Consider the following 19,880-nt stretch of genomic DNA (forward strand, 5'->3'; position numbering starts at 1 on the left):
ATTTCAAAACGTAGCTGTTATAGTGCAGAATCGACATATTCATCTAACATTCATATTATACCAGTTACAAAATTATAACTATTACAATTTAAATTTATTTTATTTTACAATATACAACTACAATACTATAACTATTACAATTTAAATTTATTTTATTTAACAATATTTATATTGTAGTAGTTATAAATGTCATAGCATTTATAATTTCATAGCTATTATAATAGGCCCGGATTCATAATTTAATATGATAATAATATTAAATAGTGTATTTAAAAAAGGCTAAATAACTTTCAACCCCCATGTGTTTTCCATCCAAAAATAGTTTGCCCCCCTATATTTAAAAAATGACATTTAGCCCCCCTATGTCTTAAAGAAAAAAGAAAAAAATAATAAATGATCAAAATAACCTTTACTTTTATTTAAATGTTAAAATTATGGCTAAATAACTTTAAACCTCTCTTATTTTCCATCCAAAAGCAATTTCCCTCCTGTATTGAAAAAATGACACTTAGCCTCCTATGTTTAAAAAAAAAATAGTAAATGACCAAAATAACTTCTTTACTATTCTAAATGTTAAAATTATTCTAACTGAAACATCCTTATTTTTACTTTTCTGTTTATCTAAAAATCTAAAAATCTAAGATTACCTTGAATAAGGATGTTTCAGTTAGAATAATTTTAACATTTAGAATAGTAAAAGAGTTATTTTGATCATTTACTATTTTTTTTTCTTTAAAACATAGGGGGTTAAGTGTCATTTTTTAAATACAGGGGAAACTAATTTTAGATGAAAAATAAAAGGGACTTAAAGTTATTTAGTCATAATTTAATATTTAAATAGCAAAGAGTTATTTTGGTCATTTATTATTTTTTATCTTTTTTTCTTTAAAATATAGGGAGACTAAATGTCATTTTTTAAATATAGGGGGACAAATTATTTTTGGAATAAAACATAAGGGGGTCTAAAATTATTTAGCCTTTAAAAAGGGCATTCATGATTTAAAAAAAAGGAGCATTCATGATTTTTTAAAAAATGAGGGTGTTTTATTTTAATATTTTTGACCATTTGATAGTATGAAATATAAGGGCGCCTCTTTGATATGTGAAAATTCAAAATTTTCGAGCCGCTTTACGGAAAGCTCCTACATAATTTTTGAACAATTAAATTATTTACAAAAATCTACTAAAAAATATCTATGATTATTTATTCACTTCCATAACGGGGGTCATAAATTATTGGTTGTGGTCCCAGCTTTTCTTGCAGTTCAAACACGGGTAACCGATGGAGTGCCGTCTCTCCCGTAACGTTTTTTTCCGCAGCTCTGCTTCTTGCCTCTTCTCTCTCCAATCATCGGCAGAGTTTTCGTCTCCTTCGTCTTCTCTTATCTTCGAAGAAACCGAAGCGACCGCTTCGCGACCTCGCCCGAGCATTTAGGGCTCTCGATCCGCTCTGTGATAAGGAGGAGGGAGCTGAAGGAGAGAGAGGGAGAAGAGATGCGTCCCAGCCTTTGCCGGAGCTGCCTTGCCTTCGCCCTCAAGTTCTTGCACTTCTTACAGACCTTCGTCGGCGCCTCCGTATTGATCTATTCCCTGTGGGTGCTCAATCGTTGGCGTCGCCATGATTACCTCAGTTTCGATCTCCCAGATCTCCCAGCGCCCTGGTGAGCTCCAATCGCGCTTTTCTCTGTTGTTTGCGCGTTTCTTCTGTTTGTTTATTATTATTATTGTTGTTGGTTATTTTAAAAAAAAAATAATTTCGAACAGGTTCGTGTGCGTTTCGATGGGTGTTGGGATTTTGATATGTTTGATTTCGTTGATTGGGTATCTGGCAGCTGAGACGGTTTATGGATGCTGCCTCTGTTTCGTATCCTTCAAGTTGATCATGATATCCGTGTGTAATTCTAACTTTCAGATTGTATTGCCGGATTCGATTTAATAAAAAAAAATTGTTATTTTTGCTCTCACTTATTGCACTGGTTAATTGATTGTTGATTACTTCGAATTTTATGTTTTTTTTTTTTTACAGAGGAACCAAACCTAGTCAGAAACATGTTGTGCTAGTATCGTTATGGTTCTGCCTCCATGGTATTCTTGATGAACTCAAAGTAGGAAGAAATTTCAAATTTTGTGAAATGTTAACCACTTACTGGCGCCATCTTATTCTGGAGCTAAGGTGGCCTATCCTGCTATTAGTTCCTTTTAACACTTATGCCATACCTAGATATAGGTATCTACTTTTATTTATGCTGTATTAGGGCTAATTGCTCCTCATCGGTTCAAAGCATAACTTTCATAACACATGAAAATTTTAGTGTGTCAGATTATTATTTTCTTGCACAACTATAGGGCTTGGATTTATGTGATCACATAAATTCTGTTTACTTTCTGAGTCTCAAGGAAATTTTATTAGGCACAATTGTTCTCCATCTGCTAAAGGTTAGTGACTTGAACAATTTGCCATCAACTCAAACTAACACTATATTATGAGGGGAATGAGATGTGGATTAAGCAGAGGTGGTTACAAATAATGAGAAGTAATAGAGAAGGAGTAGGTAGATTGTACCTGTTCATTTTAACATGGTGGAAACTAGGTGGCTAATTATGTCGTATGGTTGTGCAGTATGGTGAAAAATAGAAGATATGCTTGTAGAGGATATGCTATTTCAAATGGCTAATTATGTTGAATGGTCGTGTTCAAGTGGTACTTGCTATATGAATCAATGTGGTGAAGAAATGGAGTTACAACTATCCAAGTCTCAAAAAAGTGATTCAATTGGTGTGACATTGTGTGATACTTCTTAGATATATAAGATTGAAAAGGAATTCACAATCAACAAGGAAACTATAAATAATGCTAAAACCAAGCAAACTACTACTAATGTAACACATCTATGAATCTCATGGAGAGTTCATTCTTATCTTAGGATGAAATGCAAGCTGAATAGAAAGTAGTTTCTTTATCAACAAACAAGGGAGCAATGTGCAAGAACTTACCCTTAGGGAGGAAACAACTAGAAATGACAATGTTGGTGAGTTGGCAATTACGATGAAGACATGACAAAAAACCATAGAGGCAAGGACCATGATGGTGACTAGCACTTCCCTCTAGGGGCGTAAATTAATAGCTTGTTCATGAACAAATTTGGTACCCAACTTGATAAGAGTTCATTTTGTTCATTTGGTAGTGGGAAATATATTAAGTAAACAAGCTAGCTTAAATACTAATGAATCTGGCTTGTTAACATTCATGAACAAAATCGTAACAATTTTGAATAATAATCTTAATTTGTTTATGTTTTTATTCAAATATCTAAAGAATAATATTACATTGTTTTGTAATTTCAAATTTATGTATATAGTGTTAAAAATGAGAAAATGTATGGTTCATTTATTAGATTTTTTTTTACTACATTATAAGGACAATAATTTATCTAGTTGAGCTTACTAAAAAGCTCAAGCTCAGGTTGAGCTCAATAACATTTTTAGTAAACAAGCTCGATAAGAAATGAATAAACTTGAACATAATCAAGTTGGCTTGGCTTGAGTAATTGCTCCCCTCTTCCCTCATAAGTGTTTGCCTTCTCTTCCTGAACTTCATGCAAATCATTATTCTTGAGCAAAACAAAGACTAACTTTTTTTTTATGCCTTTTAGGGATTCATACAATGGGTTTCTTTAATGTCTTAAATCCTCAATAAAATAAAATTTTGTTCAATGCTGTTGGAGTTTTAGAGATAGTACAACAATTTTGTTTCACAGGAGCACTAATGTGTTTTAAGTATCACTGAGAGTCTTCACAGTTCTGTTAGATTTTCTTCTGGACACTACCACAGCACTAATTGCTGAGCACCAAAATGTTGTTAATCAGAAATAAATCAGATAACTGTAAGATAATTCCTAAAAATAAAATTTTGAATAGATTGATGTTTGGCTTAAATATTAAGTAAATAATGGTTAGCTGTGAATATTCTGCATAAATAATTGATCTTTAATTTTAAAGTGCTTGGTTCATCGGCTTTTTTCTGAGCAGTGCAAGTACCAAAGTGTTCATCAAGGTTTGTTGCTGTTGGAAAACATAATCATATTTCCTCACTCTTGCCTTTGTGTATTTACTAGAAGATATAGGATTCGAGCACAATAATATCATAATATTCTTGTAAATTACGTTGCATATTATCTCCTTAGCTTAGATGGATGACAGCATGCAATCTTAACCGTCATGCTTATTGTACTAGAAGTGGCTGTAGTGGGGCAGCTAATGCTAAATAAGCACTGGGAAGAGGTAAGCATTTGAATTAGAGATGATTGTTAGTATTATGTATTTATGTTAATGTCTAGCAATGTTGTCTAATTCTATCATTTGACAGGAACTTCCGTATGACTCCACTGGAGAACTAAAACATCTACGAGTGTTTATAGAAGATAACATGGATATTTTCACATGGGTTGCTGTTTGTGTCATTGCTACTCAGGCAAGTATCCAATTGGTGGATGTTTAATATTGTAATTCTAATTATTAGTGACGGGTACTTCCTACATGCTTGAGACTTGGTCAATATAATCGCCTAATCTTATATTGTATAAAGGTCAGTCCAGTGCACGAAGCCCCCGCCAATGCTCACGGGGAAGGGTCTATATTACAGTCTTACCTTGTTTTACAAGAGGTTGTTTCCGAGACTTGAATCCATGACCTCTGAGTCACACGGCAACAACCTTATCATTGCGCCAAGGCTTATCTTATATTGTATCATTAATTATTGGTCCTACATAATTTATGGAATGGCTAAAACATCCATAGGCATTTAGAGAAGATTCATCACTTCTTGAATTAAATCAGACCTGGGCATAATATATTATTTTTTCTCCATATGAATTGTAATCCCTGCAGTGCATATTCTGTGAAATTATTATAACTGTCACTGCTCATTCTTGTGTTCTAGTATATGTTATTTCCACTTTTTTTTTACAATCCTTATTTCTGTGGAACAGGCTCTCTCACTTCTGTTAACACTGATATTGCGTGCCACGACTGCTCATAGAAGGGTTACATACGACAGTGATGAAGATTTTGTTGTAATTAGGCAACCACTTTTGGATCCAAAAGGGGTAGGGCCCTCAACCTCAATTGACGTCAGGAGATCTTACTATGACAATTGGAATTCTAGGATGAGACAGAAGGTACTTTGGTGCCATGGCTTTCATTGTTCTATCCTTGTTTTATTTATGATGCTTGAATGAATGAACCCTAGAGTTATGGAAAGGGTGTACGACCTTAGGTGGTTCAGCTAATCAACAACTGTTTCCATATGATGAGTTGAACAATTAACAGAGTAGGCTCATTCCACATTAGGGAGTTATACGAATATGAGTGCTAAGGATTGGTATATTAATATACTGGTTGGGTTTTAATGATATCATAGTTATAGAAGGTCCATTATATCTGAGATGCTAAGATGTTTTATCTCCAAGAGAGCAATCTTGATTTCAACATAATTCATGGATCCTACTCTGAATGATTGTAATTGTAGATGCATAAGGGGTTTGGGTTGCACCAATAGATTAGAGCTTGGAACTAGCTGAAGTCCATCACTCGATATGATGGAACCAGTAAGGCAATTTGAGTAACAATCAGACTAATTCTTTAAGAGATGAATACTCCATCAGTGTATGTTTGGGAATGAATCAGGGTATTGTTTACTATGGAAGCAATGGTTATTTTAAGCCAATGCCTGGTATCAATCATGTTGGTGCCATGATAGTGAAAAAAAAAAACTACAAGGTTATGAAGGCGAAGAGAAGTAAAATATGGAATTCTATCTCCATGATAGGCAACATGAATGATTTGGTCAATGGCCAATTGTCACACTGGCATACATAATTAAATCGCCAATAGATAGTCTTTTGAAGAAAAGGAAAGGACACATCAATATCATTTTCTCCACCAATTTGAGCATAACTAACCTATCCGTTAGATGCTTGATTTAATGGAAGTAGACACTTTGTTTTTTTTCCCTATAGACTAGAGAAAAATTGTATGTTTTATTGAAGTTGACTAACTTCCTATGCACATATCAAGTAATTTAGTGTGGTTCACATCTACAAGAGCAAGATGGATCATCCAACAAGTTAAAACCTAAACTTTTTGGATCATTGGAGACAACATCATCTCCACTCTTGAAAAATCTTTTAATGGACTTGATCAGTGCGGAATATCGATTCTTTTCAAGGAAAAATAACTCGTGCTTGCAACTATGAATACAAATATTTTGGTTCATATGCATATTTTGAATATTTTGTCAGGAACAGTTGCTAGACTTCTCACAAATAAAATGTTCTGGTATTTTATAGATTATGAAACCTACATGTTCCTTCCTTTTGCCACAATACACACAACTCTCTGGCTTTCTCCAATGGTGCTCAATTTTGACGTCTTCATTTGCATTTCTTTCTTGTTACATGATTCGTACATCGCATTGAATCTTATTATACTTTGTCGCAGTATGGGCTCAACCAAAGTGAATTCTCACAAAACCCTGCATTTAAGATGGATACAGGAAAAGGAAGATGGTGACATATCCTGTAAGCAGTAGATTCGGAACTGAAGCTGATATTGTAGAACATGTTTGGCAGGTAAAAAAGATGTGTAGTCGCTTGTATCATATTTATTGTCATTGTCCTGGACTCGTGTCCATGTGGAGCTCTGCGGGTATCATGCTGCTTATATCTCCTTTTTATGATGTCCATGTCCGTGCCAATTTGCCCGTGCTTTGAGATTGCTTGCCCCATGTGTTTTCTCAGTGTTTATTGTTGCTGCTCTGGCATTTGTCCCGTCCCTTCTTGCTGAATTGAAGGCAAATTCTTTCTATGGGAGCACATACATTTCAAGCATCTTCCTACTACGCTATTAGGTTGATGGGGGATCAATGTAGGCGAGAAGAAGTTTGGTATAATTCTAGACATGAGAACATTAAAGAAATAGTTCAATTTATATTAAAAAAAACACATTTAAAATTGCATAGCAGCAGCAGCTGTACCTCTATATATTTTCCGCATGCTTCCAAATCAAAAAAACGTGAACTGTTGATCCTGCAACGAAATACAATACACTGACTCATGCCAGATCTTAGCTAATACCAGTTGCTACGCCGAGCTTTGTTTCCACCTCCTTGTCCTCTTCCTTCCCCTGAAATGTTAACTACCACAAGTTCGTCAGAGAATCTCTCTTTATTTAATGGCTCTAATAAGGTTCCCATCCAAAGATATCATAATGCAAAAAACATAGTTCTCATTAATGGATTAGCACCAATTATCTGATAATACAGACATATTACAGGACCGGATGATGACAACCTTCAACTATGGGATAATTCAGAAAGTAATTCTTCGACCAACTCCTCCAACACCTTCCCACCAATCTCCTTGCTGAATTCACACACCTCCAGCCACCTTGCTGCATCTCCTTGACTCCCTGCGACCTCTTCCTTCACCAATCTATCTATCATATTGCTATTATAACAGTAGTCGCCTTTTGTCAACATATTGCTATTATAACAGGGCTCCTTTGATATCCACTTGTCGCCATTCGACCCTTTTCTAACGATCGCCCAGACTTGCTCTGCCATTGCGGCATCACCGTCATGGTGTTCTTCTCTGGGTTTGTGAACTGGCCTTTGGGTCCATGGATATGCGGCGAGCAATGCAGACTGGCAGATGTCTAACAATGCTGTGTTTATGGAGTCGAACAACAGCCTCCGGCTCGAGAGTATCATCTGGGATTTCTCTTTCCTGTCTTCCATGTGAAGGGACTCGTGCAGTAGAGATGGATTCAAAGGGCTGTCGAGTGAATACCACCCGCGGTACAGCATTTGGTTAATGCTGTTCATTCCGGAAGAAGATAGCAGTTTCTGGAGGAATGCAAACTGCTCATACTCTTCATCTGCCTTGGTGAAAACCATAAAAGGATTGGAAGGTTTTGTTGATGCCAAGTCCAAGTAGGAGGAGCGAACGGATTTGATTAGTGGAGACCTACACACTGCTGATGAATTAGATTGGCAGGTTATCGATAGAGTATGTGCGTGACTAGAATTAGAACTAGGCACTATACGCCACTAGAATCATAACTAGTTATGCAATTCTTACGTGGACGTGCAGCAATGGTCCCTCCAAAAGACTCTGACAAACTATTCTCTGCATCGAGTAGCATGTCTTCTGAAGCTGAATTATGGCCAGATTTATCCTGGAAGTCAGTTAACTTTCTGGATTTTTCTTTGGGAACACCCTGCAGATCATGCACACCAGATTTCAGGAGTAAAATAAAAAGATTTGGTAAATCTTTAATAAATTACAGATAAGAAAGAATATTGGAGCCAGAATGTAATCAAGGTGTATCAAGGATAAGGAATATGACAAAGTGGCAGCTTAATATATTTCAGCTAAGAACAAAGAAGTGAAAGGCTTTCCAAATGAAATACATTTGTATAAAACATGGAGGAGAAATGTCTTACCTCAGAAAGCATCAACATTTCAGTTGATCTACCATGTGGTGATACAAAAGTATCACTGAAGGATGATATCACGTCAGGGACTGAGGCAGCTCTAGAAAGCTCGTCTCTGCTAGGATTTTTGCTTCCGGAGAAGAAAAAACTTGAGATCTTGTCCTTGAATGATAACTTCCTGTTATTTGACTTGGGAACCACTGTTCGAACAGTGGGTTCGACCATTAAAGACCCAGAGAGCCCAACATTAAAATCGTCAATTCCATGAGCCAAAGAAGATCTCAACGAATTCTGCTGGGAAGTTTCTTCAAATGTAGGGAATGATGCTGAGGGTGCATTCAGGATATCTTCTGCATCAAATGGTTTATTAGAATGAGTAAGGTCCTCCTCAATTCTTCCTTGCTTCGTTGACTCGGGAATGGAAAGCATCTCTCGTAAGGTGCTTGTGGTTCTTAAATGTCTAAGTTCTCGAAGATGAACATTGGATGCGACAGAAGCTGATAGCCTTTCTGAAAGCCTTTTCTTGGCTTCTACAATAACTGATGATTCAGGAGAAGGTGATGTTTGATTAAAGGATGATGTCGAGAGTGGACTACTAATTTTATTGATGTAATCCCATGAATACTCTGTAGCTGAAGATGCAGCATCATATTCATTTGTACTGCCAACCTCATCTTCCAAATACACACAATCTGACCTATTGAATGAGCTCTCATCACCAATGTATCCAGTTGATAATACTGACATAGACAAAGCTTCATCTTTTCTGATGCTAAATACGCTTTCTTCCTCCTCCTCACTTACCTCCTCGAGTTCTTTTCTTGAACTTACCAATTCATCAGCAGCGATCAGATCTCGACTAGAGTTATGTGTGCCTTGCAATGTATGTAAATTGCTGGGCTTTAGGATGACTATTCTTGTTCGTTGAGATAAGGCATCATGCTTTGGCTCACAGAAACCAGTGCCCCAATAACGCTTACTTACCTTTCCTATATTTGCATCAGAATCAGATAAAAGCTGTTTTCCCATGGACTGGTTTCCTTTACTGTCCATGGTATTGGAAGGTTTCAGCACAGTTATAGGAGTTGTCTGAGAAGGCAGAGAGAGGCTCTGTGGCTTCAAGGGTTGTTTTGTGAACACTGAGTTGGATTCTTCCAGGAATTTAATAAACAAATCTCTGTTTGAGTTTAGAACTTTAACTGCATCTTGGAACTCCTGAGAATCAAGAAACTTGCCATCAGTAGCCAAGCGTTTAGCTTCAAGAAACTTCTCCCGAACAAGGACTGTTCTTATCTTATGTGAATTCTCAACTAATCTTGCCTTCCGCACAGATTGCTCATCGATCCAAATATCCTTCGTCGGTTGTTCTACTTCATATACATCAAAATACTCCTTGTGGTTGTGTTTGCATTGATGTAGCTCATCGGCCAAACCATTGCTAAGATAGCTATTGTTTCTTACTTTCTCCTTGCTTGTCTCCCATTTCTGCACTGGTATAGAATCAAGACCCATTAATCTCGCAATAACACTTGGTGGCTTCTTTGTAGACTCTGTGCCACCACACATTTCCTGTGATATTAGCATCTTCATCGGAGTTCTGCCAGATATTTCATCGGGACAACTACTCCTTTGTTCATTTGTTATCTGTGTTTAGATGCAAATTAGACCGGAAAAAAAAAGAGTAACTATCTTCACATAAATGTAAGTGCTTACTTGTTTCCCCATATCCTCCACAACAGGATGTATCGACCTCTTTATGGTATTGGAATAGCCTCTAGCAGCTGCAAGAAATGAATGTCCGACATTAATGGCAAAAGCTTGTGTCCAGATCCCAGTTAACCGGAATTATCATCCCTAAGAAGGATGAGACAATATGAAAGAAAAAGGATGAGGAAGAAAGAAATCACATGCAAAGAGAAGAAACAAAAAGAAATAATACTTTAAAGCTATCTGAAACAATACAAAGCTACTGGAATTTCTCAGTGAAAAAGCTGCGATCAAAGGCGGAGAACCGCCAATAGACTCCAGGAGAATCAAGAACACTTCCAGTGGAGTCACCGAGCTCAACGATCATCAACATGTTAAATCGGAAACACAAAAACCGAAAGCCGAAATCACCCACCACGGAACGCTGCATTCCCCTGCGGACTGCGATCTCCGGTGCTCCAACCATCGGCATCCGCGTCCGAAAATCTAAAAAGCACGCACCGAGCGCCGCACAAAAGAATCCAGATCCAAGAACAAACGGCCGCCGCCGACCATATCCCCCCCTTCTTCTCGCTTTCGCCGCACGCTAAAAAGTAAAACCTCCGGCGGAAGCGCCTTCTACTCGCACTCAACCGCCGCACGTGAAGTGGGCGAGAGAGACAGCGAGGGTGGGGGAGAAGGACGGCGAAAGGAAGGGAAATGATCTGGCTTTATTATCCGCTGGGCGCGGATTGAGACGGGTGAGGGTAGCTACGTATCGCCATCCTCTGGCAATAAGATAAGAAATCAGGAATCATTCGTTAATTTTTGGAGTCATCGAGCTTGCCATTCACAGCACCGAAAAGATAACAAGGAAAAAATAGTTCTTCTCTCAGTCAAATGGAGATATCCCAGCAGAAAATAGTTGAATATAGTCATTGAAGTTTATCAAGTTGTGGTTGATCACCGACTCTTTGTTTTGTCTTGGACCGCTTAGAAAAAAAAGGTGAAGCCAAGTTTTTATTACCTTTATGATGGTCCAACTTCTGGTGTCTAATATCACGGGAGGCGAGCAGAGAGTGGTGTGTGACCTGCAGCCCGTGGTTTTATCCGATGGCTACTGCACCTGCAACTGCACCTTGCCCGCGGCAAAGAATCTCAATCTCACATCTTAAATGGCACCCATCAATTATCGACGCCGAGTTCTGACATGATTGGCAAACTATAGCAATATATCTATCTATGAGCGTGTTTAATGCACTGGGGATGATGATTCACCGATACGGATGAATCTTGGAATGGTAATGGTTCAGTTTCTAGCTTGCCAAGCGGGACACACATTTCTTCCTGCGTGTATTCTCTCACCTTCTTGGCTAAAAACACCCAAAACTGAAATGAGTGATTTTGCACGTTTTTTATTCCAAATGTACAGGATAACGGAACTACAATCAACCGCCTATCATGTGAATTATACGAGCAATGCCTATGGACAACCACCGGAATAAATTGAGAAATGCTGGTAGCAGAACAGCCAGATGCAGTGTAGAGAACACCTGGTAAACCTTTCCATGGGTTTTAATCTTCCCCTACAGCCTCCCTTTGCTTCTTTATCTCACCAAGGTACAGCATAATGAAATCAGCATCAAAGTTTTCCTTTATCACGGAAAAAATATTTGCATCATATTGTTGGATCAATCGCACCACCAGTCCTTTTGATGTCTTCAAGATAGAATTTACTCTCCTTTTTTTTTTTCAAAATCAGAGAGGTTCACAATTCCTTTACATAGGCTTCCATGATCAAATGTTTCAGCTGAGCAACAAGATGGTGCGAGTATTAGTTTGCGACAGCATATCCCCACTGAAGAAACATTTGTTATTTCTAATCAACTCTTAACTAATTTGCATAAAAAAGTAACCTTCGTCCGTTGAAAGCAAGTTTTCAAAGCACAGCTCATACTCTGCATACTGCTCTGAAAGTATGTCCAAGAGTTCCTCGCAATTGATCGTGATCTTCGCCAAAGAATCAGAGTGTCAATCTGAACAACTTTGGATGCAGTTAGGATTTCATGTCACAGGAATCAAGCCCAGTGCATGTCAAGTCAAAATCAGAAAATATAACCAGTTGAGTTTCCTTATCAAGCATTTTGGTGAACAGAACTACCACCAGTTGGGCAATAATAGACTGGGAATTACATAACTCAACTTCAATTGTAGCAAAAGCTTGGATGTAAAGCTTTTCTATTATTTATAGCTCTCCACCAGTCAATGAAACACTCAGGGGCGTTTGATTCTTTCCTAGGAATAGGAATCAGAATGGGAATCATTGTATTGTGAAATGGAAATGGGTATGAGCATTGATATCACTCTTAAAAGTAATATTTGGTTAGTTGCATATTTTCTATCGGAATAAATCAAAATTTCCTTTTTTACCCTTAAAAAAATAAGAGAAAAAATTAGATGTGAGAGAAAGATGAATGAAAGAGAATGATGAGAGAGAAAGTGTGATGAGAAAGAATGAAGAGAGAGAAAGTGTGATAAGAGAAAATGACAAAAAGAGAGTGTGATAGGAGAGAGCATGATGAGAGAAGATGAGAGAGAAAATATGATATGAGAGAAAGTACGATGAGAGAGGATGAAGAGAGAGAAAATGTAATGAGAAAAAATGAGGAAAGAGAATGTGATGAGAGAGAAAGTATGGTGAGAGATAAAATATGATGAGAGAGAAAGTGTAATGAAAAAAAGAGAATATTGAGTGTGATGGGAGAGATTGAGGAGAGAGAAAGTATGATGAGGGAGAAAGTATGATAAGAGAGAAAGTATGTTGAGGAAAAAACGAAGGAGTGTGACAAGAGAGATTGAAGAGAGAGAAAGTGTAATCAGAAAAAAGGGAATGTGATGAGAGAAAGACTGATGAGAGAGAAAGATGGATTAGAAAAAAAGCATGGAAGAGAGTCAATGGAAGAAATTGAGGAGAGAGAAGTTTAATGAGAAAAAGATGTGATAAGAGAGAGAAATGTGTGATAAAATGATGAGAGAGAAAATATGATGAGAGAATAAGGAGAGAGAAGTATAAAGAAAAATAAATAAATAAATTTTGATATTTAATATTAAGGAGAAAATTTTAGTTTTAGGTTAAGTCTACTTTTGGAATAAGGAATATTTTGATTGATGAAAATAGGATAATGGCTCATCAAGAGGAGATACGAGAATGAGTTATTACTCAATTTCAAAGATTCATTCCCTTATTTGCATTCCTATTCCTATAATCCAAACATTAACAAGACAATCAATGATTCCCATTCCTATTCTCCACTCCTATTTCTAACCAAACGCTCCCTCATATTATCAAGCAAATCTTCTATTTGCGTGGCATATTCCTAGACAATAGAAAAGAGAAACGCAAAAGTAAGCATTACAAATAAGTTTATCTGGTACGGGTTTGGACCAACAATAATCTAGTGTTAAATTATGGACGAAATTAAAAAACAATTGATGATTGCCTGTAGGTATCCAAATACCTAAAAACTTGTGGAGGAACAAGTGTCATCCACTTCTTGTACGGATGACCATTCCTTCAGTTTTCAGATATGTTGGAGCTCTTTACCCAAGAATGCATAAAGCCCTCCCCCCTCCAATGGAATTATCTCTTTAGAGTTTGGAGGGATCAATTCCCTAATTCTGCATAACTGGTTCTCTCAGATGGCTTCATATACACAGATACCCAGATAATTATGTGGTGTACCATCAATAATGTAAATAAGTACTAAGATACATATTCAAAAGAGGAGCAAGTCTAAACCTAACCAATATATTATTCACAGTAACTATCCGACCATACAATAATTTATGATCTTTATATCGTCATTTCCCATATTTTGATGAACAATGGGAATTTTATTTTACTTCAAAAAAAAAAAAAAAACAAGTGTATCGACGGTAAGATCTAAACATTCAACTAATAAACAAACTCATAGCAAGTTCCAAAGGAAGAAAAGGGAATTTTGAACTGTCATCGCCTGTCCAGCTAATAAAACCTGGAAATTTAATTGCCAATGTGAACTGTATGATAGATAAAAATTGTTGCAATACCTCCAATGAAAATTTAAAATGAGCATAATTTAATCAATCTGCTAAAGATAGTTTAACAAACCATCACTAGTAATGCATGTTGCAGGGTTAGAGCCTGTGAAAAGCTAGCATGCACCAGAATTCATCATCTTTCTTCCAATATGATGTGCTCTACTAGTTTATCAATCTAATTTTGACTTATTTCATGGTGGCAACAGGCAATTTGCATACCCAGCACCTTCGCCATCCTGTCCCAAAAAGAAAGAGATAAATCACGGATGACTACCAGCCTTAGATAGTTGATAGCACATGGAGAAGGACAAGCACCCGGCTACTAGCCGGGATTTGACCCCCAAATCTTATGGTCGCAACACCATCATGTGCTAGCCAACGGCTGGTACAACCATAAGAGACTATTTTTTGCTCTCTACAACAAAGCACGGTGAATAAGCTGGAAAGACAATTCACAGATGTAAAAGTGTACCCATCAAAAAGTATGTGCGCTTGTCAAAGTGATAGGAATGAGTACAATAGTGATCACTTATCCAGTTTTAGATTTTAAATCAGTTGTTTTAATCCAACGGTCACATTTCTAAAAGTTATTGGATTTGGATGCCACCTAAACTTTATGGCATATTAAACATTTTTGTCTGTACTCTGATTCCAACATTATGAGGGTTAGGAACCTTAGTAAGAGTTTGTGGATAAGATCCACGCAGTAGAGCCCAAATAGTAGAAAGAAACATGGCTTGATGATAATAATAATGAGACTATATAGATTAGTTCCCCATGGAGTACTTAGTCATTGAGAAAGGCTCTCATAGTCATATAAATTTGGTGTAAATGTTCTCCTTACGGAAACATTACCATTTTCATACTTTTTCACTTGGAATCAAAGATGCATTTATCCTGAGGTTAGGATTTTCTTCTCAATTCTCCTAGGTAAAGCCCCCATATTTTCTCTTCGATCCTCCTAATAAAAATATGGTTTTATACAATAGAGGTATTTGTTGCCTTCATTTTCATATGTAAGCATTTCTACACTTAATGACACTTCTTAGCATCTACACAATTTTCAACACTAGGATAATGTAGAATCAGATTTTGCAAATAAGTCAAAATATAATCCTTGTATCATGTATACTAAAACAAACAAAATATAGAAACTTATAAAATATATTTTAGTATTAATGAGGAGGTATAAATATTGGTCAGACATGACCCCATGGCATTTTTAACACACAACAAAGGCATGGTTTGGTACCTAAGACCTGTGACTGTGCACCCTAAACCAACACTTAATTCATATCTCATTAATAATCATCATTCGACTATCTAATCAAGATTAACCTAATTTGGCATAGAACTATGTTTTATGCACAACATAGTTGAGGTACCAAAACAAAGAAAGTAAACCGGATAACCCAATTAGAGTAATTAGTGAATATTATGATCCAAATATTGTTTTAAGTACACGGTTAAAGTTTTAGGTAACCCACCATGTTATCGCCAAACATGATCAAGTAGTAAAATAATCCGTCTATTTTGAAGATCAAATCGTCTATTTTGAAAATCAGAATGAAACAATAAAAAATTCTTTTGAAATTGTTATCTACTTCACCCAAAGGATTTGCATCATCAAAATTTCAAAACCTTTGAGTTAGTATGTTTGTAGTAATCTAAGTTTATATGTAGGGTTATTTTGTTCTCCTTTAATGTAACAATACAATTTCATCTCTGTCAACTGACAGTGTATATCAGAATGGGGAAAAAGTAGATAACTCAATCTGATAGAAGGTAGGAAAAAAAAATGTTTTAGATAGTACCTGCATTACTGAGTCGTGCATTTTAAGCTCATCAAGAACATCTTTCCTCAACTCATTTTTGTGTGTCCTTGGCGTCGTCATCATCATCAGCACATTCTGCCGCAATCTCATAGCTAAAATTTACCAAATAGGAAACAAGAATTCTCAGGGAATACTAGGGAATTATAACAACAAATGATTTGAATATTTCGCTACACGATCCTCACAACTAGAACCAAATTCTAGTTACCCTTATCACAATTCGGGACGCAACATCAGGGAAAGATGGAGAGCAAATCGTAAACCCTACTGAATAAAACATCTAAGAAATTTCTGAAATCGAAGCTCAGGGATCGAGGATAAGCACTACTCACGCTTGCGCGAAGGCCCTCAAGAAATATGCGTTCCGTGCAACATAGCTGCCACGAGAAGCACCACAAAGGGAGTATACGAACCGAGCAGCGCCTTCTTGCTGGAGGAGAGCCAGAACCGCGAGGCCGCGGAGCCTTATCCGACGACCGACGCCAATCGGGCTCTAGCCGAGCGGTGAAAACAGATCCGATCTCGGAGGCATCGGTGGGCGCTTCAGATCTTCAGACCGCTTCGAGAAGCTGAGATCCGACCGATCTCGCTTCAGAGGTAGCAATTGAGGTGGTCGTATCGAGTGGGAAGAGGAGGAGGCGAATTTGGGGCTTCGGAGGCGAAGGTAGAGGAGGATCGCATCAAGTTAGGGTTTGGGGGGAGGAGGGTGGGTACAGTATTTATAGAGGGAGGAGGTCAGAGGTTTGGCCGACCGCCTTCGCGAGTCCGTCGTGAGCCCTCCACGTCAGCCCTCGTCGTCGTCCATTTCATTTTACGGATTTGGATTCGGGTTGATTTCTAGAACACAAATCTCAGCTACGATGGGAAGCTCTTACTACAACAATTTACACCTTAAAACATATTTCGATACCGATTACGATCAATAAAGGAAGCAAAGAGCTCGTCACTTCCATGCTGATACTGATGCAAGCTCCCCGCGCTTCCAGCAGAGGGAAAGGGAAGTTTGGCTCCGGTCGACGGAGAATCCCTGAACCAGCACCCTCTTCAGAAGGCATTCTGCTTGTGTCTCTGTGATGTTGCTGAACTGCACAGGCACGAATCCAGCAGAACTAAAGAGATGCCTCCATGAAACTGCCTTCTTGTTCGACAAATGAAGGTGTCGGAAAACAGCATTTTGAATCCTTGGCCGGACTAAGAAACGTTCGATCTTGTTGGCGGCGTCTGGATTGGTACCCGCTGCATCGATTGAATCGAGGAGAAGTATGCATGACCGAATTGAGCTGAGAATATTGTGCCCGTAAGGTAGGTCGATGCGATCGTATCCATAATCAACAGAGACCAAAATCTTTGGGGAAAGCTGCTTCACAAAGCGTAGGAGATCCAGAATAAGCAGGTCGATTGAAGAACCAACAGGGAGATTCACGGCGACTGCCTCATTGGGCGTGGGACGCATTCTTAAGAGCGCTGATGGATCAAACGGGTCAAGGTCGAGAATGTTGAATTCGAAAACGAGGCCAAGACCTCTAGCAAACTGGAGCAAATTCTGGTGAATGAGGTGCAGCTCTAGAGGGTGATGGGAGCAGGGAGATGTAAAAGCAGTGATCTTTAGGTATGGCGGAGCAGCCACTGCTGATGAACACCGGTGAACTAGCTCCTGCATAAGGGCTGACCACTGCACGCCGATGCCAATGTCGAAATCAATGATGTGGATGCAGGTAGCACCGTCAAGTGCCTCCAAGATGGCCTGGACGCAGGTTAGGCTGGTGAATTGGGCAATGGGCGAGACGTCGGAGAAGGTTTTGTAGGTGGCGAACTTGAGCAGCGCATCCAATGGTGTCGACACCGGCGGCGGTGCTTGGGGGGAATTGCTGGCGAGGAGGTGGAGAGCCTCCTTGAAGTAGAAAGCAGACCGCAAGAGAGGTTTCCCCAATGGAGAAGGGAGCTGGTGATTGAGCCGCGCCAATATCCCACGGGCGCTGAAGGTGTTCCCGGCCACGATCAACTCTGCCACCTCGAAGAGCTGGTCGAACAATGCCCGTTGCTGCTGCTGAACTGGGGTCGCAGCTGCCACGGACGGCTCGTCTCCACTTGCTAATTTGGGCTTTACTGACGGCGGTTGAAGCTGGAATCCAGCGGCATCGAGCTGTCGTCTGAATCCCATTTGATGGGGGACGTTTTGGCAGAGGAGCTCAGGAGCACGAGAGGTAGGGAAGGGATCGACGGCAGGGCGTTTGCGTGTAGGAGGGGCGAGGTGCTTCCACGGCTGACCCCGGTGGTAGGTAGTCGACTGCTGATGAAATGGGAGGAAGAAGGAAGGGAAGAGCTGTGGTGGTTGGGCCTGGTTCTCCTGATTGGGAAGGAGATGCTTTTCGTCTTGCAAATGAAGCTCCGCCGGCAACGGAGGCAACAGAAGAGGGAGGATATCGGCTGAAGGAGCAAGGCCAAGATTAGGGTTCGGGATCCCGCAACCAAAACTGTCAGCACCTTCGAAAACGCAGAGCGAATCGAAGTTACCGCCGCCGGAGGTGTCATCAGCCTCGCTGATGATCCACCCAAGAAAGTTTTGGTCTTGTCCTATTGAGGCGGCCGGTTCGCAGAACAAGCCTTCCAAATCACCGGCGAGGGAAGCTGGTACTGGCAGAAGCTCTGTCGTGCTCTCCGCCCTCGAGGCCCCTTCCGCCGCCGCCGAGGGAGTGGCGGTGATCGCGGATCCGTCAGAGGAGGCAGACCTTCCTCCACCAACGACGAGTGAGGACGACAGCGTCGAGGCGGAGGAACTCGGCGGGCTAGGGCTCCGCCTGCTTTCCAGCACCGAACGCGGCTCAAGCAGCAGCTTTTCCTTCTCCCTTCCTTTCTCCTTCCTCTTAGCAACCATAGCAGAAGTAGCGCACCAGAGGAGACCTTCTTCTCCCTCCAAGACCTGCAAAGAAGCCCCATTTTGTGGGACGGCAAGGGGCGTCCCTCCCCTCATCTGATGATCCTTAACAGCACTACAACCCGCCGATTCCGCACCTCCCAGCAAATAGCCCAGTGCAGTCTCCGCAGCTTCACGCACCTACTGGATCTCTCTCTCTCTCAGCACGCTCCGCTGCCATGATTCCGCGAGCTGGCTGGAGCAGGAAAGAAAAGATTTCATCTTTCTAACTTTTGGCGAGATCATGGCGTCGCTTTTGAGTGCGCCGATGCAGACGCTTTGCTTTCTCCTCCGCTGAGATCAATCCAGCAATTTCCTAGCTCAAAAGGAACAGGAAAGTTCCCTGTTCTTCTCTGCCTCTGCATCTAACTCTGCGCCACGAATTCAATTGGCATGGGCATCGAATCAAGAACAGTGAGAAATAGATCGTAACGCTCTCTTGATATATCGGCTCTATCCGATATTTCAGCTACTGTATGGATCAAAACCGTCATTAATTGTCTGGTTATAATTTTTTAAAATAATATTATATAACTAACTATAATCATATTAATTTCAGCAATTTACGTACACCAAATTTTGAATTTATCAAATGGTGCACTATAGTTTTATTTTATCAAAGGACGTCCCTTACACTGACATCCTTATTTCCTATCTCATTTTTCAAAGTATCTAACCACATTGTTATTTGAAAATGATTTAAAAATAATATTGAAGTTTGGATACTAATGGCGGCAATTTAACAAAAGATTTATTTAAGTTTTTAAATTTACCAAAGAAGTATATTACTTTAGTATTTATTAAATGATGCACCTTTTTATCGTGGTCTTCCTATTCTATTCTCTTAACAAATTTAATTGATTATCTTTTT

At 39.1% G+C, this 19,880-nt stretch overlaps 3 protein-coding genes across 3 annotated transcripts; 1 reads left to right on the top strand and 2 right to left on the bottom strand.

Annotated features, from left to right (window-relative positions):
• The first annotated feature begins 1,251 nt into the window (after nt 1–1,251).
• LOC121996008 (tetraspanin-18-like) lies at nt 1,252–6,740 on the top strand. Its single transcript, XM_042549809.1, has 6 exons — nt 1,252–1,661; nt 1,765–1,864; nt 4,201–4,281; nt 4,367–4,471; nt 4,989–5,177; nt 6,499–6,740. The coding sequence occupies exons 1-6, from the start codon at nt 1,495–1,497 to the stop codon at nt 6,568–6,570; spliced, it is 714 nt and encodes a 237-aa protein (XP_042405743.1). The 5' UTR covers nt 1,252–1,494; the 3' UTR covers nt 6,571–6,740.
• Nucleotides 6,741–7,264: 524 nt separating this feature from the next.
• Nucleotides 7,265–11,274, bottom strand: LOC121996007. The gene is made up of 5 exons (XM_042549808.1): nt 11,208–11,274; nt 10,208–10,275; nt 8,504–10,138; nt 8,139–8,277; nt 7,265–8,031 (listed from the first exon to the last, which is right to left on the bottom strand). The coding sequence occupies exons 2-5, from the start codon at nt 10,217–10,219 to the stop codon at nt 7,352–7,354; spliced, it is 2,466 nt and encodes an 821-aa protein (XP_042405742.1). The 5' UTR covers nt 10,220–10,275; nt 11,208–11,274; the 3' UTR covers nt 7,265–7,351.
• A 5,672-nt stretch (nt 11,275–16,946) lies between these two features.
• On the bottom strand, nt 16,947–19,435 carry LOC121996005 (scarecrow-like protein 6). The gene has a single exon (XM_042549807.1). The coding sequence runs from the start codon at nt 19,064–19,066 to the stop codon at nt 17,039–17,041; it is 2,028 nt and encodes a 675-aa protein (XP_042405741.1). The 5' UTR covers nt 19,067–19,435; the 3' UTR covers nt 16,947–17,038.
• Between the last annotated feature and the right edge of the window lie 445 nt (nt 19,436–19,880).

This window comes from Zingiber officinale, chromosome 6A, assembly GCF_018446385.1.
Source record: "Zingiber officinale cultivar Zhangliang chromosome 6A, Zo_v1.1, whole genome shotgun sequence".
NCBI classification, from domain to species: Eukaryota; Viridiplantae; Streptophyta; class Magnoliopsida; order Zingiberales; family Zingiberaceae; genus Zingiber; species Zingiber officinale.